Below are 25,088 nucleotides of genomic sequence, written 5' to 3'. Positions count from 1 at the left end.
TGAAAATGTATGCCATCTTACTTTCCACCTCTTGGTGAACAGCTAGACAGTAATGATTTTGTTCCCCTCTCTTTCTGTTCTGTGACAGGCGACTCCTGCTACACCTGCAGCAGCCATTGGGGGGGCGAAACCTGCAGCAGCGATTGGGGGGGCAGCAGCAGCACAGCCTCCCAAGACAGTCACACCCCCCCTCACAGGCATTGGTGAGACTGACATCTCCCCTATAGTCACATTACATACTTCCCAAACACAGAATGACATACTACCCAAACACAGAATGACATACTACCCAAACACAGAATGACATACTACCCAAACACAGAAGGACATACTACCCAAACACAGAATGACATACTACCCAAACACAGAATGACATACTACCCAAATTCACAGAATGACATACTACCCAAATCACAGAATGACATACTACCCAAACACAGAATGACATACTACCCAAACACAGAATGACATACTACCCAAACACAAATGTACATACTACCTAAACACAGAATGACATACTACCTAAACACAGAATGACAAGCCCCTGACATACTTGGGCTCCCGAGTGGCGCAGCGGTGTAAGGCACTGCATCTCAGTGCTAGAGGCGTCACTACAGTCCCTGGTTCAAGCCCAGGCTGTACCACAACCGGCCGTGATCAGGAGTCCCATAGGGCGGCGCACAATTGGCACATCGTCGTCCGGGTTAGGGGTGGGTTTGGCTGGGGTAGGCCGACATTGTAAAATCAGAATTTGTTCTTAACTGACTTGCCTAGTTAAATAAAGGTTAAATAAAAATGAAATAAATAAAAATACCATCTGACAGTGCTATTGTTGTTCCTCTGCAGGCTCTAAAGCAGCCCCTCCTGGAGGGATAGGTAGCAGGCCTGGTGGGATCGGCAGTGCAGCGGCAGGCCAGCCCCCAGCGGACGGGGGAAACGTTCTCACCAATATCCTGGGAGGGGCGGGAGGGGCTGCCGAGCAGGCAGGGAAACTGGGTGATGGTAAGGCCCTGAGTGCCTGAATACTGGAAAACTGACACATATACACTGGGTGCATCTCAAATGGCACCCTATTCCCATACAGTGCACTCCTTTTAGCCAGAGCCCTATGGGCCTTGGTCAAAAGTAGTGCACTATAGAGGGAATAGGGTACAATTTGGGACACAACAAGAGTCTGATGTGGAAGGAATTACAGTTGAACAAATTCTGTATGGTTTGTTCAGTGGTGGAAAAAGTATGGAAAATTGTCATACTTGAGTAAAAGTAAAGATACCTTAAWAGAAAATGATTCAAGTATAAGTGAAAGTCACCCAGTATAATACTACTTGAGTAAAAGTATTTTGTTTTAAATATACACTACCGGTCAAAAGTTTTAGAACACCTACTCATTCAAGGGTTTTTCTTTATTTTTACTATTTTCTTGAATAATAGTGAAGACYTCAAAACTATGAAATAACACATATGGAATCATTTAGTAACCAAAAAAGAGTTGAACAAATCAAAAATATATGTAATATTTCAGATTCCACCCTTTGCCTTATGACAGCTTTGTACACTCMTGGCATTCTCTCAACCAGCTTCACCTGGAATGCTTTTCCATCAGCCTTGAAGGAGTTCCCACATATGCGTAGCACTTGTTGGCTGCTTTCCCTTCACTCTGCGGTCTGACTCACCCCTAACCATCTCAATTGGGTTGAGGTCYGGGGATTGTGGAGGGCAGGTAATTTGATGCAGAACCATCACTCTCCTTCTTGGTAAAATAGCCCGTACACAGCCTGGAGCTGTGTTGGGTCATTGTCCTGWTGAAAAAGAAATGATAGMCCCTCTAAGCCCAAACCAGATGGCATGGCATATCYCTGCAGAATGCTGMGGTAGCCATGCTGGTTAAGTGTGCCTTMAATTCTAAATAAATCAGACAGTGTCACCAGCAAAGCACCCCCACACCTCCTCCATGGAMGAAATACACATGCGGAGATCATACGTTCACTCACACCACGTCTCACAAAGACACAGTGGTTGGAACCAAAATTCTCTAATTTGGACTCCAGACCAGAGGACACATTGGCACCGGTCTAATGTCCATTGCTCGTGTTTCTTGGCCCAAGCAWGTCTCTTCTTATTATTGGTGTCCTTTAGTAGTGGTTTCTTTGCAGCAATTCAGCCATGAAGGCCTGATGCACAAGGTCTCTTCTGAACAGTTGATGTTGAGATCTGTCTGAACTCTTGAACTCTGTGAAGCATTTATTTGGGCTGCAATTTCTGAGGCTAGTAACTCTAATGAACTTATCCTCATGAGAGCCAGTTTCATCATAGCGCTTGATAGTTTTTCAAAGTTCATTAAATTTTCCGCATTGACTAACTTTCATGTCTTAAAGTAATGATGGACTGTCGTTTCTCTTTGCTTATTTGAGCTGTTCTTACCATAATGTGGACTAGGTTTTACCTATTTTACCAAATAGGGCTATCTTCTGTATACCTTGTCACAACACAACTGATTGACTCAAACACATTAAGAAGGAAAGAAATTCCACAAATGAACTTTTAAGAGGGCACATCTGTTAATTGAAATGCATTCCTGGTGACATCCTCGTGAAGCTGGTTGAGAGAATGCCAAGAATGTGCAAAGCTGTCATGGCAATGGGTGGCTATTTGAAGAATCTCAAATAGAAAATATACAGTGGCAAGAAAAAGTATGTGAACCCTTCGAAATAGCTGGATTTCTTCATACATAACTTGGTCATAACATTTGATCTGATATTCACCTAGGCCACAACAATAGACAAACACAGTCTGCTTAAACTAATAACACACAAACAATTATATGTTTTCATTTCTTTATTGAACACACCGTGTAAACATTCACAGTGCAGGGTGGYAAAAGTATGTGAACTCTTGGATTTAATAACTGATTGACCCTCTTTTGGCAGCAAGAACTTCAACCAAACGTTTTCTGTAGTTGCGGGTCAGACCTGCACAACAGTCAGGAGGAATTTTGGACCATTCCTCTTTACAAAACTGTTTCAGTTCAGCAATATTCATGGGATGTCTGGTGTGAACTGCTCTCTTGAGGTCATGCAACAGCATCTCAATRGGGTTGAGGTCAGGACTCTGACTGGAACGCTCAAGAAGGTGTATTTTCTACTGTTGATGCCATTCTGCTGTTGATTTACTTCTGTGTTTTGGGTCGTTGTCCTGTTGCATCACCTAACTTCTGTTGCGCTTCAGTTGGCGGACAGATAGCCTAACATTCTCCTGCAGAATGTCTTGATTAACTTGGGAATTCATTTTTCTGTCGATGATAGCAAGCTGTCCAGGCCCTGAGGCAGCAAAGCAGCCCCAAACCATGATGCTCCCTCCACCATACTTTACAGTTGGGATGAGGTTTTGATGTTGGTGTGCTGTGCCGTGTTTTCTCCACACATAGTGTTGTGTGTTCCTTCCAAACAACTCAACTGTAGTTTCATCTGTCCACAGAATATTTTGCCAGTAGCGCTGTGGAACATCCAGGTGCACTTTTGCAAACTTCAGACGTGCAGCAATGTTTTTATTGGACAGCAGTGGCTTCTTCCGTGGTGTCCTCCCATGAACACCATTCTTGTTTAGTGTTTTACATATCGTAGACTCATCAGCAGGGGGCGGCAGCGTAGCCTAGTGGTTAGAAACTAGTTGGACTAGTAACCGAAAGGTTGCAAGTTTAAATCCCCAAGCTGACAAGGTACAAATCTGTCGTTCTGCCCCTGAACAAGGCAGTTAACCCACTGTTCCTAGGCTGTCATTGAAAATAAGAATTTGTTCTTAACTGACTTGCCCAGTTAAATAAAGGTAAAATACATTTAAAAAGCAGAGAAGTTAGCATGTTCCAGAGATTTCTGTCAGTCTTTAGCTGACACTCTAGGATTCCTCTTAKCCTCATTGAGCATTCTGCGCTGTGCTCTTGCAGTCATCTTTGCAGGACGGCCACTCCTAGGGAGTGGACAATTTGTGAACATCAAGGCTTTTAGAGATACTTTTGGAACCCTTTTCCAGCTTTATGCAAGTCAACAGTTCTTAGATCTGAGATCTCTTTTGTTCGAGGCATGGTTCACATCAGGCAATGCTTCTTGTGAATAGCAAACAAACATTTTGTGAGTTTTRTTTATAGGGCAAGGCAGCTCTAACCAACATCTCCAATCGTGTCTCATTGATTGGACTCCAGGTTAGCTGACTCCGGACTCCAATTAGCTTTTGGAGAAGTCATTGGCTTAGGGGGTTCACATACTTTTTCCAACCAACACTGTGAATGTTTAAATMATGTATTCAATGTAGACAATAAAAATACAATAATTTGTGTGTTATTAGTTTAAGCACACCATGTTTGTTTATTGTTGTSACTTAAATGAAGAACAGATCAAATTTGATGACCAATTTATGCAGAAATGCAGGTAATTCCAAAGGGTTCACATACTTTTTCTTGCCGCTGTATTTTGATTTGTTTAACACTTTTTTGGTTACTACATGATTCCATATGTGTTATTTCATAGTGTTGATGTCTTCACTATTATTCTACAATGTAGAAAATAGTAAAAATAAAGAAAAACCCTTGAATAAGTAGGTGTTTAAAAGATGTTGACCGATAGTGTACTTAAGTATCAAACGTAAATGTTATTGGTAAAATATACTCAAGMATCAAAAGTAAAAGTTTAAATTATTTCAAATTCCTTATATCAAGCAAATCAGACGGCACCATTTTCTTGTTGATTTATTTACGTATAGCCGGGGGCACACTCCAACAATCAGACATCATTTACAAACGAAGCATGTGTTTAGTGAGTCCGCCAGATCAGAGGCAGTAGGGATGACCAGGAATGTTKTTTTAATAAGTGTGTGAATTGGAGCATTTTCCTGTCCTGATAAGCATTCAAAATGTAACAAGTACTTTTCGGTGTCAGGGAAAATGTATGGAGTAATAAGTACATTATTTCCTATAGGAATGTATTGAAGTAAAAGTAAAAGTTGTCAGAAATATAAATAGTGAACAAAAACTACTTAAGTAGTACTATAAAGTATTTTTGCTTAAGTACTTTACACCGCTGTGTGTGTGTGTCCTTAGTCGGTGATGTTCTTTCTTAGTGATTGAATATAATACAAACATTGATCCTTTATAAGATGTACTGTACACACCTACTACAGAATATTCTGTGAAATGTACTAATGTACTATCTTACTGTCTTAAACATTATTTTCATTCCACCCCTTCCCCATCGATCTCTTTTACACAGCTATTTCTGGCCTCGGCAAGAAGTTCACTTCGTTTTGGTGAACGGAAGAGAGGAGGGTAAATGCGATGGATTTCTTTGTGATTTTCTTAGACGTAAAGCTTACTTAGTTGACACTTGCAGTTTGCTAGTGTGTTGTGGAAGTCCCAGGGGTGAGGGACAGCTTGTGTTTGTCTTGCAGGGTATGAGGAGTTGAGATGGAGAGGGATTGGAGGCTTGGTACTGGAAAAACCTATGAAACTGTTTACGGCATTTTATACATTTCACTATCACAAGGAAACGGAGGAGGAGGGAGGAGGAGGGTACCTGAGCGCACCAGTGAGTATCTCATTACCTCTCCCTTCCCTTGCGAGATGAATACATTTCTTAACACATTGGGGCTGCGGGCCTTGACTTCGGAGAAAAATGGTGTAATGAGGGATTTTTTTTATAGGATAGTGAATCATCATTCTGTGGGCCCCAGTTTGTGTGTGTGTGTGTGTATGTGTGTACATGTATGTCTGTGTGTCCCTCCGTTTGTGTGTGTGTGTGTGCATGGAAGGACAGCATGATCCCCCTTGTCCTCTGCTTATTTCCATGTATATGAGTGTTTATTAAATATTGAAATATATTGAAATAGCTTTCATCTTTTTAGAAGTTAAATACTCACCCCTCAAAGTAGTAATACTATCACCAATGTTTAAGGTTAGGTTTAATGCAGTACGGGATACAGATTTGCATCCCCAATGGCACCCTGTTCCCTATATAGTGCACCACGTCTGCTCAGGGCCCATAGATATCTGGTCAAAAGTGCACTAGGTAGGGAATAAGGTGCCATTCGGGATGCAGGCAGTATCTTCAAGCTGTGGCAGCAGTCCCACACTGTGATGGATAAAAGTGTTGTATCAGCTGGATATTTGCATAGATTAACATAGATCCATGTCTGCATAATGCATAATGTAGTAGCATGAGTGAACTGATGACTCATTAAGTAGTGTAATTGTATATTCTGTCTGACCAGCTGGGTGCGTTCTTCTCTCTTTTTTTTCTCTCCTTTTCTTTCTTTCTCTCGCTCTCTTTCTCCCACTTGTTATTTTCACTCAACCCACGTTACCACCAATCAGYGCTGGAATCAAAGGATGCCTGGTCAGCACTGAACTCCCCAGACATGAGCACACAACATGATCAGAATTAGAATGGGTGGATGCTTTGTCAGCACTGGCTGGGATTTCCAGACATGAGCAGAGGATTGAGGAGAGGACGAAGTGGATGGATATCAAGTCAGAGCGGGCGTCCCAAGCATGAGCAAACTATTCAAGAGAGACTTCTGCTGCTGCCTCTGCTGGCTGTAAGTGAAATCAGATGTACATTAATCCAGCGTATGTGTGTCTCTCTGTGTGTGCGTGTGTGTATGTGTCTCTGTGTGCTCAGTTTATTGTGCATTTTCAGTTAATTGGTTCTCTGCTGTGTCAAGTCAGGTAAACAGAATGACTGTGTCCATGTTCTCACTCTGCTGGAGAGGTCAGAGGTTAGAGCCCAGGATAGGTCCAGGAGGTTTACCCGTTCACTTGTCCACACAGAGCACTATAATTAGCCAATGGATGAGCAGACTAACTATGGCTTTACTGTCCTTCCATGCACACACACGCACGGACACACAGACATGCACACGCACGCACGCACGCACACACACACGCACGCACACACAAACTGTGAAGCCCACAGAATGATGATTTACTAACCTATAAACAATCCCTCATTACATGGTAGAACGGACTTACACGGAGAGTAGCACAATAGAATTGTTTTGCAAACAAAATACATTTCAATGCATTTCTATTGGGCCCCTGTTCAAAACACATGAAGACTAATAGGGTCCCTGCTTTCTCTTTCTGGCCACTGCTATCTCTACTAGAACTAGTTATTATGGCATCTGGGTTGGGTTGACCGTGATATCATAGGCCGTGACGCCAGGTGCCTCTCTGTGTGTGGGGCAGGGGGTGAGGGATCCTGTGATCCAGTGCAGGGATCTAGAGATAAACCCAGCTCAGTGCRTCTTTGAGCAGCAGGCAAGCCTTCTCAGCCCCGGGGATTACTGACAATCCCAGCAGGGCTCTGATTGGCTGCAACCGCCAGGGGAGGGAGGGGCGTGGGACATAGTGGGCCGCCCGGGGAGGGAGGGGCTTGGGACATAGTGGGCGAGTTTGTTTTGCAAGGGCCTGGTGMCCCGGGTGGGCGGAGTTTGCACATTTTAGGCCATTACATTGGTCCTTAAGTGAAATGACCACCCACCCGGGGCACCGGGCCATGCCAAACYAATTAGCCCAGTGACACGTAGGGGGGAGTAGTGAAACTGGAAGCACTCAGCGTGACTGTCTTTGGCCAGTTGTGAGGTCTTAGATAGGGGGTGTGGTCTCTTTTAGTGAGGTGTCAACTCGTGGTGGGTGTGGCCTACTACTGTACAGCCGCGTTAGAAGTATAGCGTAACTAATCTATGAGGGGAAAGGTCACGAGCAACACTCAGTACATTAGGATGAAACTTTCTAATCAGTCATATTGTAGAGCTTGTATTTATTGCCTTATTTTAGAGCTCGGAGCTTTAAAAAAAAAAAAAAAAGACTGTTCAACATCAAAAAGTGTTGTTATAGAGAGTTTTACAATAATTCCCTGGTATTAGGGTGTGGGATTGGTTCCCATGGTAAATAGAGTCTGGCACTAGAATGTTAGCCACTGGATGACCCTCCATGCTGCATGAGCTCTGGCTCAGGGATTTAAGGGAATACTGTGAATAAAGACCGTGGTTCTCTCGTTCTCTCTCTCTGTCCKCGTTTCTTTCTCTCGTTCTCTCTCTCTGTCCCTGTTTCTTTCTCTCGTTCTCTCTCTCTGTCCCCGTTTCTTTCTCTTGTTCTCTCTCTCTCTCTCTCTTTCCCTCTCCTTTTGTCTGTTTTCTCTCTCTCAATTCAATTGACATTTTCAATTCAAAGGGCTTAATTGGCATGGGAAACATACTGTATGTTTACATCTCTTTCTCGCTTTTAAGGACACTGAGCTGAACCATGTGTGAGGAATGAGAATGGAATTGTGTGTATATGTGTGCCCTTTTGTCTGCCTGTAGGGCAGGCGTGTGCGCACACACATAGTTACCCCTCCCGCGGTACAGTATAACAGTCCCTACAGCTCTCCGCTGCCCCCTTGAGGCGAAATCAAGTCCTGAAATCGTTCAAATCAAATCACAGTTTATTTGTCGCATGCACAGATCAGCAGATGTTAAAGCAGGTGTTGCAAAATGCTTACGTATCTAGCTCCAGCAATGCAGTGTCTAACAGTGCAATACTGATACACAAATACCCCCCCCCCCCCAACACACACACACAAAACAAAAAACAGAATGAAGGAAATATCAGAATGAGCAATTGTCAGAGTCCCTTGAATATAAATATGTGGTCGTGTATAGGCAGTCTGGACAATGTATAAGTAGGAAAAGGTACCGGATGTCCAGCAGTAGTTACATAGGATGAGCTACAGTATGTCTAGAATACAGTACGTACATATAAAGTGACTAATCAATTAGTTAGCTTCATTTCTCAGAGATCAAATAAAATGTCAACAAAATAATGTCGCAGGAACTCTATGGGGCAGTAATGAACACATCTCTGTGTACTGTAAATGGTATGCCCTGTGTTTTGCCTGTGTTTGTCATATGATTCAAATGCCTGTGACATATTGGATCCTAATGCAACACATACCGTATAGATTCAGTGCATATTGTTCTCGTAGCGTTGCAACATTTTGGTACGTTTCCCAGAAATCCCTGGTTTTCCAGAAATCCCATTTGTAAGGTTCCTGGAATCACGAGGAAATAAACTGAAAATCTGGGATTCTTCCAACCGGGAAGATGGACAATCTGGGAGTTTTGGGAAAGTTACCGGAATTTTGGAACCTTTAGTTCTCAGTATAAATGATCCCCAGATGAGTGACACTGATCTTTGTCCTTGTGTTTTCAGATACACCAACAGAATGCCAGGGAGAGCCTGCCTCACAGCTCCCGTAAGAGAGTGAATAAGACAGATAGAATCCTCACCTCCCTGTCGGTTGTCTGCTTCCTGAGAGATATAACTCCTGATCCAGGTACAGGACAGGGAGCTGTCACACACCTTAGGCTTGGCTTCGGCATCTCTCAGCTCAGGGGGACAGCAACGGAGGATGCTGTTTTTTCATCTGAATGTCTTGTATCACTCGCTGAGGTTCTCCTGTTGGAAAACCAGGCCAGATGGGAGCGTTTGTAGTTGAGGGAAGCTTCATAGTGCCCTCTACAGGGCATTGAGGGGAAGTCACTCTGTCTGAGGAATCCACATCTACTCGGGCCAAGTCCCAAATGACACCCTATTCCCTATTTAGTGCACTACTTTCGACCAGGGTCCATTGGGCTCTGGTCAAAAGTCGTGTATTATATAGGAAATATATAGGAAATAGGGGACCATTTGGGATGCAGGGTCTGTCTGAGGAGTCCACATCTGACCAGAATCATTCATGACTCCACGCTTTTGTGCACAAAGGGCCTTTTTACAGCATCACCATTATAACGCAATGGAGGAGGTAGATCGAGGTGCACAGCTCATAGGTTTTACTAGTACCAAAGAGACTTCTTCGCTAACTATGACWCTCTAACTACTACACCGGAGGAGGCAAGACGTTACTACGGCGACYGACAAAACAAACAAACAATGCCCCTGTTATTAAACCCTTGAATGCTTGGTTTCTATGATCTCTACATTCCAGTATAGGGAACGATGACCCTTTCTTTGAATGTGTTTTTATTTCTCGTCCACCTGTTGTGATGATATGATGTCTACAGAATGCAACATGTACACGTGGACATGGGAATGCACGCACAATAATAATAATAATCGAATAGAAACTCATATCTTCTTCGATACTTTTTCCACCACCATGTCCAGAAGAGGGGCCACTAGACATTACTAGACGAGTAGGATCGTGAGAGGAGGAGGACACTACCAGTGTGCCCCACCAATGAGAGTGTGAGATCTACACAGAAGAGAGAACCAAACGGAGCGCAAGTAAGCGTGGCCACGGCTGTTTTTTGTTTTTTTGCCATCGCAAAGCCATCAGTTGTCAATCCCAGAGCACTTTGGGACTTTGTTGTTGTTTCGTTTCTTTTTATGAGCTATTTGTTGATTTATTTTCATCTTGTTTAGTTTCTTATCATTTTTGCCTGGTATTTTTTGGGAAAAGAAGAGCCTTATTCGGTACATATTTTTTACTTGTATACCTCATATGTTTTGAAACGTCCATATCATACCTTTCTTAATTTATTTTTTTTGCACAAATGTATACTACTGTATGTATATACATCTAGCTAGAACACTGATAATGTAAATGATTAATTTGTGTATTTATGAATTTATATTTGTGACTGTTTTTTTTTCTTCATGTTTTTCTTTGGTAAATCTATTTATATTTGAATGGTCTATGGTTTTCTTATTTATTATCTTGTGTTTGAATAATTTGCTGGTTGATTTTAAAAGCAATAGCATGCAGAAAACGTTATACAGCACAATGGTGTTAATGTTGCTTAAATTCGTGCTTGGGAATATCTGAAACATGTTGATAAACATCAGTAAATGTGTCTGAGAGAGTTGCATAACCACACATACACACCTAAATCTCGACATTTACGCTAACGCACACACACACACACACACACACACACAGGATTGGTTGGAAGCAATCATCATTTCAAATGTTCTATGCAATGATTCATTTTGAAACTGGAAAAGACTCCAAAAAAGTTTAATATCATGATGACCAATGTTACTCACACGACTCCCAACATCATTGTGAACTGAAAGACGTCAGAAAACGGTTATGAACATGTTTGTACTTGTATGTATGGATCTTAATATTGAACTATTGAATCTAGACTTGTTTTTATTTTTGTGGCATGTTTAATAGTACCCCATCACCCCCCATACGGGGGACTTGTTGCCAAAGGGTTAACTGTATAGACTGTCAGTCATGAATGTCCAACATCTTGTTGCTAGAAGCATGGGTTTGCTTGGCTTCGTCCGGCTGTTTGTATGACCTCATTAAGTCTTGGCGTGTGTGTGGCTTGAGCAGGTTTCCACTGTGCCGTGGCGTGTTCGGCTTACAGTGACTGTCCAATCCGTGCTGCTATACAAACCTGTGATGCAGTTGGTCAAGGAATTCTCCATTTAAAATGTAATTGTGCGTATTACGGTCGGTGTATAATCTGAAGGGTGGGTGGGTGGGAGGGGGTTGTTTCTGGTATCTGATTGGTCGATCAGACCGTCCAACAAATAGAACTGTTTCGTATGCCTCACTGCATATCGGGATGGCTTCATGTGGTAATATATGACGTGGGAAACAACATTAAAGTGCTTTGAAGCCACTAAAAGGTACATTTAAAGAACAACAAATCAAGGTATTATTAGTAGTTGGAGGAACAATGGGGGAAATCCTAACCTCCACTTAGTCGTGCATTCATTTCACTGGGAGACTAAGTGAAAATGTGACTTAAATTGAAGGTAAGATACGACCTTAAATGAACAGAAGCATGTGTAGAACTCAATCAGTGAACCGCTGAACCTTCCATATCCAAGGCCAACCTAGAGGGAACCTCCAGGGAACCTAGAGGGAACCTAAAGGGAACCTACAGTACTGTCAGCCAAGTCCGAGAGACTCGACATGCTGCTGACCCCAAGGCAGTCGTTTACCAAATCAGGGCACTTATAATGAAAGCACAAGCCTGACTGGTAACAGTTTGTTGCTATACTGTCTGTAAAGACACAGAAATATGACACACCAATAGGAAATGTGTTGACAATTTCAAGGCGAGGTAAAACAAATCAAGTACCTCATGTCATTAATATGAATGAGTGTGGGTAGAATTAATCACAGAGGGTCCTTAGTGGTGGTTAGGTATAGATAGATGCATGCTCACCATCTTCATGGAGACGTTGTGGTCGATAAGAGAAGAGGTGCATGTGACAGAACAGCCATCCCTGACTGTAGCCGTCCAGCAAGACACAAGGACAGACAGACAGACATTGTCACTGTAAATACAGATGGATTCTTCTGTACAGCGTTTGAGTTCATAGTAAGGCCGTCTTGTGCATCCCCACGCTGTACTTGCTGCCAACTTTTGTGCTTTTGTGTATAATATAATATTTATTATGATTAAATATTATGATTATAATGATGAAATGAGCAGTGTATGTGACTGTTGGCAAAAGTGGAACAACTTGTATTCAGAAAACATATCTGGTCTCTGTAGAGTTTCTATACATATTGTGTTTGTAAAACAAGGAGAAATACCTCCATGGCAAAAGTTTATCCAGGCGTTCTATTGTCATTCTATCGGGAGGTTTCAAAGGTGATGGGACATGATCCGTTCATAAAAATAAAAAAAGAGAGAAATGCAACAAAAAATCCAGAAAAAGTCTTAACTCAAGTCATTCACTGTTGTAAGTGCAATGGGCGAAACATCAGTCGTGTATCCATTGTGAAATCTTGTGTTCTATTCAGTGTATTCCTGTAAACAGATAGAGTAACATTTTGGTGCATCATGTCATGTAATGTGATTAATGAAAATAATGACCCTGCAATTTGTTTCCAATCAGGAAAAAGAATAAAGAGAAAATGAAAAATGTCTCTTGTAGTTATTTGTTTTTCATCCACTTTACTATATTTCTTTGTTCTCTCACTGACTGACTGGCTGAATGACTGACMGACTGAAATGGTTGCCAACAGCAACCACTGTTCACCACAGTGTATTCAAGGAAAGAATTGTTGCCTGTCTCCCTAGAAATGACAGAAAAATACAAAGCTCTGCCGAGCCCCTTGGAGCATTGAATAATAACTATCAGAACAGTGTTAATTTGTCAGGGCATGGACTTTACGAGGTGTCGAAAGCGTTCCACAGATGCTGGCCCATGTTAACTCCAATGCTTCCAACAGTTGTGTCAAGTTGGCTGGATGTCATTTGGGTGGTAGACAATTCCTGATGCCAGTGGCGGTCAGTGTCATTTCATGAGCATGGCCTTATTTCTATTACAGCATGTTGGATGACTGTCATTCATATTCCATTCACCCAGCTCAATGTAACATCGATAGGTTTAGGCTACTACATGATACTCAAATTGTAAGGAATGACGCTGGAGAATAGAAGCAGGTACGGGGAGTTGACATTTAATTAGGAACGGACATGCAACAGGACAGGAACAGCGTCAGAACTGCGGAAACACAAAGACAGACGACAAACAATGCTGCAGCGGGGAACAGAGCTGGGGACTGACAAATATAGGGGAGGTAATAAACAGGAGATTTAGTGAGTCCAGGTGAGTCCAATATCGGGATGCGCGTGACGAGGGAAGGCAGGTGTGCGTAAATGATAGTGGCAGCAGAGCGTAATGCAGGGCAGCCTGGCGCCTCGAGCGCCAGGGGGGAAGAGCTGGAGCAGGCGTCACAGTACCCCCCCCCAGGGGAGCCACCCGGCGTCCCACCTGGGCAAGCCGGCCGACACATGGGCGCTGGGCAAGCCGGCTGGGGTAAACTCCCCACGAACCGGCAGGGGCGTGGGAACCTGGTGAGCCGGATGAGGCATAGGAGCCTGATGATCCTGCTGCGGCGTGGAAGCCCGAAGATCCGGCGGAGTATTACGTGGGATGGGAACCTGCCGAGCCAACCGAGGCAAGGAAACCTCTCGAGCCAGCTAGGACGTGGAAGCCCGACAAGCTGGCTTAGGCACCCCCGGTTCATCGGTGGCGGAATCCAAGCCGACGTCACCAACAAAACAAGAAAACTCCTGGGCTGCGCTGGCAAACAAGACCTGACGATCTGGCTGAGGCCTGACGTAGGATGGCGCCTTCCGAGCCAACCGGGGCAAGGAAACCTCTCGAGCCAGCTAGGGCGTGGAAGCCAGATGAGCTGGCTAGGCACCCCCGGTTCCATCGGCGTCACCACCAACTGGAACGACAGTACTCCCCGATACTTCCTGTGTTGGCTGCTGCATTCTGTAAGGAATGACGCTGGAGAATAGAAGCAGGTACGGGGAGTTGACATTTAATTAGGAACGGACATGCAACAGGACAGGAACAGTGTCAGAACTGGGAAACACAAAGACAGACGACAAACAATGCTGCAGCGAGGAACAGAGCTTGGGAACTGACAAATATAGGGSAGGTAATAAACAGGAGATTTAGTGAGTCCAGGTGAGTCCAATATCGCTGATGCGCGTGACGAGGGAATGCAGGTGTGTGTAAATGATGTTGGCAGGAGTGCGTAATGCAGGGCAGCCTGGCGCCCTTGAGCACCAGGGGGGGAAGAMCCGGAGCAGGCGTGACACAAATGTTCCCTATACCRATCATGAGGTTGCTACAACCTAGCCTTTGAATTAAAGTTTATAACGAAGGTGCACACAGGTCTAGAGACAAATTTGAGWTGACAGACAGTGACATTCAATACTTGCACACTCTTGCTGCATCTAGCTGATATAGGATGTAATCATTAGTCCAACAGTTGCAAATGAGAGTTTCTATTGGACAAATTCCAGRATGTTTATCCCCGTTAGCTTCRGTTTAAGAAACMTTTTTCAACAGAATCGGSGGYATGAATACACCCCTGATCATGCGTAAACACACAGCCACGTTGTATTCATTCTCGCATCCATGTTCTCGCCTCCTCTCACCTCTTCCCTTCGCTTGTGGACTTCAGTGCACAACACATCAACTGTATGTGACCAGGCAAAATAAACTTTCCAAGCCAAGCTGCTGCACACWACCTACATCTTTGTCACCATAGCTAAAGTAACGTCACAGTCAGCATAGKTAATGGAACTAATTTAYACTCACTCACTTTTGTACATCYCCTTGGTCCGTACAATTGACCTTATTTTTGCTCCCAAAAAACATAGTACTTCCAGATCAACTATAATATCAATACCAATGTAAAGCACAATTTCTCCCCTTTCCAACAAAATTAATGACAAGAACCTTCACGATGCCCATCTCTGCATAATTCAACAAGGCAATGAGCTCCGTCGGGTCTTTTTAAAAATGTTGGGTGGGGAGCGAAGGCTACGAAGTGATCTTGAAAGGGGGAAATATGTTGTGTGAAGAAAACAGTTGGTTTTTTTCACCCGATTTGTCCAACTAATCAACTTCAAAATGTAAATAAAGAAAGAGTTTATGTAATGTCTCATCACATACCTGTTTGAAGGTTTGTGTTGAATTTGAAGAGGGGTTTAGGGCTGCGCTAACGTTAGCCTCACAAGTGAACTGCAGCTGTTCTGGCTTTTGAGTGTCATGATGGCTCGCAGTAATGACGCGCAAAGAAAAATGCGATTGGCACCCTAGTCATGAAATATTAGTTTAATATTAGCAATAATTATATTAATTTAGACAAAAATCATGAACAATTAAGTTTTCTTACAAGTGTATATGGTTATGATTTTAATCTGCGAGAGAAGGGCTACCCCTGGTGGAAAGAGGCTGTACGGCACAAAATGAGTTGCAAATGCGCGCTGTACGTTACGTAGTGATAGGTCACGATGTAACGTACAGCGTCGGAGGGGTCAGTTTTTTCATCTTTTCTCAAATACTCTTAGTCCATTACCATGTCAATCAACGCTGAATCGAAACGTAGTTCACACCCCAGATTTTGATGCCAACACAGTCCCATTAGTTTTCATTGCAGCCTCGTTTGAATGTCGCGGTTACYCACATTTGTACGGAATGGGTTGAGTTTAGTTAACGTGTTTGTAAACCCGCTACAATCATGCGTTACAGTGTACAGTCAGTAAGCAGTTACACCGGCGAGCCCCGCTGGCAATAAATTAGTAAAACCAAAAGCTTACCTTGGAAGAGTTCCAGTGTTGTGTTGGAAAGTCATAGCCAGCTAGCTAACATAGCATCCCTCTGTTTGAGCTGGGTGTTTCAGTAGGCTAAACTAGCTAGCTGCTTTTGCTAGCTAAGCATGTGAAACTGAGAGTGAAAAAAATCTTGCTGGAGAAACTGCTCTTGCTAAGAAACATTTTTTTTRWTTTTTTTGACCATTTTCATTGAAAACAATCCCAGAAAGGTACTTAATTCTTACCTATAATTGATTTGATATTGAATCAACCATGGCTGTATTGGGTCTTTAATTTGAAAAAAATCCCATCTCAGGAGGTTAAATCAAACAATTACTATAGAAGTGCCTATTAAGTTCCAAATAAAGTAACAAGGTTGACGATTTCATCTTAAATCAGCCACAAATCCCCTTATGACAGGGTGCATGGAAACGTTTTATGTGCAACAGGGAGGGACACATTTTTTTTATTGTTAATTGTCTAGCCTGTCTATCTATGGGGAACAGGATTGATGTGTATGCTCAAACCACTTTTCCACCACAAAACACCAGAAAATGTCCAGAGAGACMAGAACCAGCTCACCTGCTTTCCCACTATGTTTTGACTATTAGATGACAGTTCAGTTCACATAACGGGACAGTTTTTTTTAATTTTTTATGAATCACTAATCACATTAAATAAATAATAATCTTCAGAAATGACTTTGTCAATGCAACAAAATAACTAGGTCTAGATTCAAACCGATCAATTATTAACCGGCGATAGCCGACACCCGCATGGGTGATGTTTTGGCGGTGTCGTAAGTTTAACTGTGTTGGAGCTGTCAAATCGGTGAGCAGCTGCTCTTGATCATTGTGTCATGAAGCCACACCCATCCCACTTGCGTTTCAAGTTTAGAATGAGATAGTGTAAGCTATAAGAAATAGTTACGCTCAAACTAAATAATTAGGATTTCAATCAGCCTAATTGAGGTGTAGATTACATCTCACATTTGAACTTGTCAACAAGGCTGCATGGGATTTCTCCTAATGCAACTCTGTGCAGCCAATGGCAATGCCCGGTTTAGATATAATGCCAGGAGCCGCTTGTGGATTTGACAGCTCTAACGCAATTCCACCTCCGACACCATCTAAACAACTGCCATGCGGATGTCGGCTAAAGCAGGTCTTTTTTTAATAGAGCGGAGCACCTAGGGCTTTAACATGATGGTGAAAAGTTTCTATATGAAAGGGCACTTAAAATTCAATATTGGTGCAAAGAAAGACAATATGACAATATTAGGGAGGCTGTGTTGAGTTATCACCGTATGGGCAGGCCAGTCCAGCCAGCTAGTGGAAAGATCTCCGTTGATGAGAAAGAAATGACAATATTATCAACACTGGCTTCTGGACTGTAGCATGACACAAACACGCACACATTGTGGATGGAGGTGTGTGTGTGTCACGCTACAGTCCATGTCCCTATGTCCCGCCATGTCATGTCCCTCTTATCTACCTCTTTTCCGTATTGTTCTCTCTATGATATTAGTATTCCTCTACAGTAGTATCCCGACAGGCCCCTTTGTTGCTTCTATTACTAATACTGTATGTCCAGCCACAGACTCTCAACGTCCGTGCTAGCTATTTAGAATGCTAGTAGCATGCTAGCGTTGACATCGGCAGAGATATATCAAGGCACTGCACTCATCAAGTACAGCTATGGTTTGTTTCTACTCCACTGGCGTTGTCTAGGTTACTATCAACATGTCTGCATTATTCCATCTCTCTTGACAATACAATTTTAAGATGCAAACTGGTTGAAATGACATCATTAGAACCTGGTAAGAAACAGTTAATGATGTCATTTCAACTTTAAGAACAGAAATGCAGGTTCAGCATCACATCCAGTTGTATTTCTTCAGATTAGCTTTAGCTGATATCTGTTAGCTAACTCTTGAGTACTTCTCCTGTCTTATCCGGTGTCCTGTGTGAATTTAAGTATGCTCTCTCCAATTCTCTCTTTCTCTCTTTCTTTCTTTCTCTCTCTCGGAGGACCTGAGCCCTAGGACCATGCRTCAGGACTACCTGGCATGATGACTCCTTGCAGTCCCCAGTCCACCTGGCCGTGCTGCTGCTCCAGTTTCAACTGTTCTGCCTGCGGCTATGGAAACCTGACCATGTTCACCGGACGTGCTACCTGTCCCAGACCTGCTGTTTTCAACTCTCTAGAGACWGCAGGAGCGGTAGAGATACTCTTAATGATCGGCTATGAAAAGCCAACTGACATTTACTCCTGAGGTGCTGACTTGRTGCACCCTCGACAACTACTGTGATTATTATTATTTGACCATGCTGGTCATTTATGAACATTTGAACATCTTGGCCATGTTCTGTTATAATCTCCACCCGGCACAGCCAGAAGAGGACTGGCCACCCCTCATAGCCTGGTTCCTCTCTCAGTTTCTTCCTAGGTTTTGGCCTTTKTAGGGAGTTTTTCCTAGCCACCGTGCTTCTACACCTGCATTGTTMGGGGTTTTAGGCTGGGTTTCTGTACAGCACTTTGAGATATCATCTGATGTAAGAAGGGCTATATAAATACAATTGATTTAATTTGATTTGATTTGAACTAAACGCCCTTGAGTGTTGATTCTCAGGGTACRATTATTCCATGCATCCAGGGAAAGGCATCACATCAGAACCACCTATAATGTGGAGTCTAGCCCCTCTCTGAATCAGACCCGTCTATTGGTGGTGACCTACGTCCACAAGGTAAGTGCCACAGCAACCATCACAGTCTCTGTTCTGGACATCAATGACATCGGCCCAGAGTGCCAGCCGTCTCTTARATTGTGAGAAGAGTCTACAGGCCTACTTCCACTCCTTTGTCTCAACTGTTGTCTCTTCGCTTCTCTTCTGTCTTTCCTATACTCATTTGTGCGTGTCCTCTCCCCTCTGCTTTGATTTCTCGCCCCTCCTTTACCTTTCTCCACAGCCACAACACTACTTTCATTTTTTCATTTCCCCTTTCCTCTCTTCTCCTCTACTGTACTTGTGAAAGGCTGTGCAGTTATCTTCCGTAAGGTGAACCAACAGGATCCTGTCTTCACTTCCTGTGTATCTGTGGGTTTGAATGAGAATGKTCCTCGGGTTACCGTGGTAACCATAGTCCGAGCCACAGACCGAGACTGCCCCCACCTGGTCAGATACAAAATACAGGTGGAGCCGGAAAATTGATGTGTTGTAAAAATGTAATAAAATGAAGGGGAAAAAAGGTGTACCAGATTAATAACACTCTGGATTATGACTGCTGACTGCAGAGACCATCTCTACACAGCAGACTTTGCTGTGTCGGATAACGAAGTACCTTCTCTYTCAAGTGAGTCTGAAAAAACATTTATACCGTACCTGTTACCCTGTCTGTGTGGTTATAATTACACATGTATTACAGCAAAACTAGTCTTGAATAAAATGTTGAGGGACCTCAAATTTGATATCCAAACAGTATTCAAATAAAGGCAACACTGMTGTCTTTATATAATACTGTAKTACTATTGTAGTATTATCAAGCCYAACGCAGTTAACTGTAAAATATTTKAATGTGCCTCCGCTCCATAGCGACAGTCCCAGTGTTTGTGATGGTGACTCAGGTGAATGAACACYATCCCGGCTTCACTTCCTGTGTYTCTGTGGGTGTAAATGCGAATGCTCTTCTGGGTCCCGTGGTAACCATAGTCTGATCCACAGACAGAGACTGTCAGGTAGAAGATTACAGGCAATGCCGGAAACAACCCACTCAAGTTRTATATTGACCCTGATTCAGGTCTAGTGCAGTATGGCAAATAATTTAAGAATATACACTWCCGTTCAAAAGTTTGGGGTCACTTAGAAATGTCCTTGTTTTTGAAAGAAACGCAKATTWTTGTCCATTAAAATAACATCAAATTGATAAGAAATACAGTGTAGACATTGTTAATGTTGTAAATGACTATTGTAGCTGGAAACGGCWGATTTTTTGTGGGATATCTACATAGGCGTACAGAAGTCCATTATCAGCAACCATCACTCCTGTGTTCCAATGGCACGTTATGTTATCTAATCCAAGTTTATTATTTAAAAGGCTAATTGATCATTAGAAAACCCTTTTGCAATTATGTTAGCACAGCTGAAAACTGTTGTTCTGATTAAAGAAGCAATAAAACTTCTTAATATGCGAATAAATGTTTTAATAGTTTGGCAGCCCTAAATTTTATGTTAAAACTAGTAATCCTACCTTGTTAAATGAAAAAAGACAAACTCAAATAAACCCTATACTACTGTAGCCCCACCATTTAGTATGACTCTCAAACCCTCTAATTCTGTTTAACCCTGGAACAGGAGTCATCCACCTGCTATTCCAACTGGACTTTGGGAACCAGTGTCATGCCTACTCCCGCTCACACATTACGCACACCTGGCCACCATCATTACACACACCTGCTCCTCATCGTCATGCACACCTGGACCTCCTCATTACCTTGATTACTTCCCCTTTTCTGCTTACGTTTGAAGCTGTGGATCTCAACCAAGACCATAACCCACTGAACCAGAGGACAGCCTACTGAGGACAGCCTAAGTTGACAACGTCCTGGTTTAAATAGACTCAAAATCTGTCAGGGTTGAGGTTCATGGGGTCAGTAAAATGAATATTCATGCAGCCCTTATTCAAATGAAAGAGGAAGAAACATGACCCTTTAGATATTCTGTACAAACAGGGAGGCCTCCATTAAGCTTTTATACTATACTGAACAAGAATAGAAACGCAACAATCAACAATTTCAAAGGTTTTACTGAGTTACAGTTCATATAAGGAAATCAGTCAATTTAAATATAAATTAGGCACTAATCTATGGATTTCACATGACTGGYAATAAATATATGTATCTGTTGGTAACAGATACCTTAAGAAAAGGTAGGAGGCTGGATCGGAAAATCCGTCAGTATCTGGTGTGACAACCATTTGCCTCATGCAAAGCGACACATCTCCTTCGCATTGAGTTGATCAGGCTGTTGATTGTGGGATGTTGTCCCACTCCTCTTCAATGGCTGTGCGAAGTTGCTGGATATTGGCGGGAACTGGAACAAGCTGTCGTACACATCGATCCAGAGCATCCCAAACATGCTCAATGGGTGACATGTCTGYTGAATATGCAGGCCAACGGAAGAACTGGGGCATTTTCAGCTTCCAGAAATTGTGCACAYATCCTTGTGACATGGGGCCATGCATTATCATGCTGAAACATGAGGTGATGGCGGCGGATGAATGGCATGACAACAGGCCTCAGGATTTCGTCACGGTATCTCTGTGCATTCATATTGCCATCGATAAAATGTCCGTAGCTGTAACGTTTGTCGTCGGAATGAGACCAAAGCGCAGCGTGGAAAGTGTTCATGATTTAATATTCACAAAAACACTCAAACAAAATGACAAAAGGAGAAAACGAAAGTGCACAGTTCTGTCAGGGAAACAACCTAAACAGAAAACAACACCCCACAAAACCCAAACGGAAACTGACAACTTATATATGATCCCCAATCAGAGACAACGATAGACAGCTGCCTCTGATTGGGAACCACACTCGGCAAAATAACAAAGAAAAAGAAAACATAGAGCACCCTCGTTGCGGGCCAGGGACTGGGCACCCTCGTTGCGGGCCCCGGACTGGGCACCCTCGTTGCGGGCCCCGGACTGGGCACCCTCGTTGCGGGCCCCGTACTGGGCACCCTCGCTGGGGGCTCTGGACTGGAGACCGTCGCTGGGGGCTCAGGACTGGAGAATGTCGCTGGGGGCTCCGGACTGGAGAACGTCGCTGGAGGCTCCGGACTGGGAACCCTCGCTGATGGGAGGAGACGTATAGACAGCCTGGTGCGTGGGGCTGCCACAGGGCCCACCAGGCTGGGGAGACATACAGGAGGCCTGGTCCTTAGAGGCACAGGATGAACCGGGCTGTGGGGGAACACTGGAGATCTGGTGCGTAGCCTTGGCACCACTCCTCCAGGCTGAATGCCCACTTTAGCCCGGCACCTCCCGAGCACAGGCACAGGTTGAACCGTGCTGTGGGGGAGCACTGGAGATCTGGTGCTTAACACGTGCACCTCTCCTTTTTGCTGCATGCCCAGTTTAGCCCGGCACGTGCGGGAAGCTGTAACAGGCCGCACTGGGTTCTTCTGGCGAACTGGGGATACCATGCGAAGAGCTGGCGCAGGATAACCCGGGCCGAGGAGGCGCACTGGAGACCAGGAGCGCTGAGCCGGCACCACCCTACCTGGCTGGATACCCTTCTTTACACGGCAGGTACGAAGAGCATGTACTGCACGCACCGGGCTGTGACTTTGCACTGAAGGCACGGTGCGTAAAACCGGAAAACATGGCACTGGAACCGTGACCAACTCCGCTCGCCCCGCTCGCCAACCCGGGTGCCCCTCCCCAATTTTTTGGGGGGGGTTGCCTCTCATGCTACCGTCTCTGCCGTAACTCCTGATCTCTCCGCTCCTCTCTATCTGCCTCCGCCTGTGATCATGGCGACAAAAGCCTGCCATGATCTCCTCCCATGTCCACGATGTCCTAAACTCCCTTCTCTCCCGTGCCCAGGATCCCTTCTCCTCCTGTCCACGCTGCTTGGTCCTTCTTTGGTGGGGTGTTCTGTAACGTTTGTCGTCGGAATAAGACCAAAGCGCAGCGTGGAAAGTGTTCATGATTTAATATTCACAAAAACACTCAAACAAAATGACAAAAGGAGAAAACGAAAGCGCACAGTTCTGTCAGGGAAACAACCTAAACAGAAAACAACACCCCACAAAACCCAAACGGAAACTGACAACTTATATATGATCCCCAATCAGAGACAACGATAGACAGCTGCCTCTGATTGGGAACCACACTCTAAAAAACAACAAAGAAATAGAAAACATAGATTTTCCCACGCAAGTCACACCTTGACCCAACCAAACATAGAGAATAAATAAGGATCTCTAAGGTCAGGGCGTGACAGTAGCTTATGCCTGCCCATACCATAACCCCACCYCCACCATGGGGCACTCTATTCACAACGTTGACATCAGCAAACCACTCYCCCACACWCCGCCATACAGATGGTCTGTGGTTGTGAGGCTGGTTGGACGTACTGCCAAATTCTGTAAAACAARGTTGGAAGCAGCTTATGGTAGAGAAATTAATATTACATTTGCTTGCAACAGCTTTGGTGGACATTTCCTGCAGTCAGSATGCCAATTGCACGCTCCCTCAAAACGTGAGACATCTGTGGCATTGTGTTGTGACAAAACTGCACATTTTAGAGTGGCCTTTTATTGTCCCCAGCATCAGGTGCACCTGTGTAATGATCCTGCTGTTTAATCAGATTTCTGATATGCCACACCTGTCAGGTGGATGGATTATCTTGGCAAAGGAGAAATGCTCACTAACAGGGATGTTAACATATTTGTTCACACCATTTGAGAGACATTTCTGGGATCTTTTCTTCCAGCTCATGAATATGAGACCAACACTTTACATGTTGCATTAATATTTTTGTTCAGTGTAGATACAACCTTATACTAAATAGTAACCTTGTAACAAAATACTAACCCTGTAACTAAATACTAAATACTAACCTTATAGCTATCATTGTCTTACTTAAGATAGCCTGACGACTCAGTCTCTACTGAGTTCATGGCAACYCAGTCATGTTAGAATGACACTATCTGTCAGAAGACAATGTATATCCTTAAAACGAAATACTAACCTTATACGTACACCATATCTTATAGTAAAGTAATATACTGTCTTGTTTTTGTAGAATTCTAATGATGACCCGCCTCAGTGTAGCCCTCCATACTACAGTGCCAGTATATATTCCACGCTGACGGAGTGGGCATACTGACTGTCAACTGTGAGGATGTGGACACGCCCCGACAGACCCTCAKCTACAGCATTGTGGGAGGTGAGAAAATATCCCATTTCACATGTAGTGCACTATTTTTGACCAAGGCCCATAGAGTTCTAGTCAAAAGTAYTGCACTATATAGGGAATGGGGTGCCATTTGGGACACAACCATATCACATAATGTGCTCTATTACTAGTGATCAGTGATCAATGGCTTGGCTGCTATCTAGAATTTAGGAGAACTGTTCGAAGAACCCCTTTTGGTTTCAGGTAGAACCTTTTTGGGTTCCATGTAGGGTTCTTGGAACCAAAAGGTTGCTCCTATGGGGACAGCTGAGGAACCATTTTGGAACCCTTTTTTCTAAACGTGTAAGCAGACTAGTCAGCCCAGACAGAACACATTGTTTAGACAGAACACACAAGATATAACCCCAGGTACAGACGGAACACAGAACATTCAGTCCAGAGAGAAATCATACAAATGATGGAAAATGCAGCCCAGAGAGAAAACAGAGCATTCAGCCCAGATGGAACAAAGACCTCCAAGCCAAGACAGAATGAATCAGAGGGAATGTAATTCACCATCTGCTTGATTTGCGGGTAAATTTGATTAGATACAAACTACCGCATTCCTTTTCTCCCAGGGAACACTAACAACCGATTTACCACGGATGGAGCACAGCTGGTATCCAGTGCCCAGTTCTCCTATGACACCCCATGGTTTATGAGCTGCTGGTCAGGGCTCAGGACCATGGCCTGCCTGTATGCTCCACTACTGTTACGGTCATTGCCAATGTGGTTCCCTGGACCACAACTCGACCAACAACCAACACCACGATCCAGGTAACTCACCACTTTTACACTTTCTATCTTACATGCAGCTAGTAGGTATAAACAAACATAGTGTGAGTCCCTCTGCATGTTGTGTGTTATATGTGTGTCGTAACATGACAATCATTAAATGACGACTGTTATATTATCAAATCAGTTCTCTATGTGTAATTATTCCTTACGTGATTAAACTAATCATGTCAACTTTAATTAACTATAAAGTCGGGGAATCACGGGA

The 25,088-nt window shown here is 43.6% G+C and overlaps 1 protein-coding gene across 1 annotated transcript in view; it reads left to right on the top strand.

Moving 5' to 3' along the window:
- The window catches only part of bsnb (bassoon (presynaptic cytomatrix protein) b), a 124,715-nt gene extending 113,206 nt beyond the window's left edge, over positions 1 to 11,509 (top strand). Inside the window, exons 8-13 of the mRNA XM_070438955.1 lie at positions 89 to 203; positions 847 to 1,002; positions 5,259 to 5,314; positions 5,437 to 5,573; positions 6,359 to 6,582; positions 9,239 to 11,509. Of these exons, the coding sequence (XP_070295056.1) occupies positions 89 to 203; positions 847 to 1,002; positions 5,259 to 5,299 (312 nt within the window). The 3' untranslated portion in view covers positions 5,300 to 5,314; positions 5,437 to 5,573; positions 6,359 to 6,582; positions 9,239 to 11,509. The remainder of the gene's footprint in view (positions 1 to 88; positions 204 to 846; positions 1,003 to 5,258; positions 5,315 to 5,436; positions 5,574 to 6,358; positions 6,583 to 9,238) is intronic.
- Positions 11,510 to 25,088: the final 13,579 nt, after the last annotated feature.

This window comes from Salvelinus sp. IW2-2015, unplaced genomic scaffold, assembly GCF_002910315.2.
Source record: "Salvelinus sp. IW2-2015 unplaced genomic scaffold, ASM291031v2 Un_scaffold1312, whole genome shotgun sequence".
In the NCBI taxonomy this organism is placed as follows: domain Eukaryota; kingdom Metazoa; phylum Chordata; class Actinopteri; order Salmoniformes; family Salmonidae; genus Salvelinus; species Salvelinus sp. IW2-2015.
Note: the sequence above shows the minus strand (reverse complement) of the source record. Positions and strands in the feature narration are given on the sequence as shown.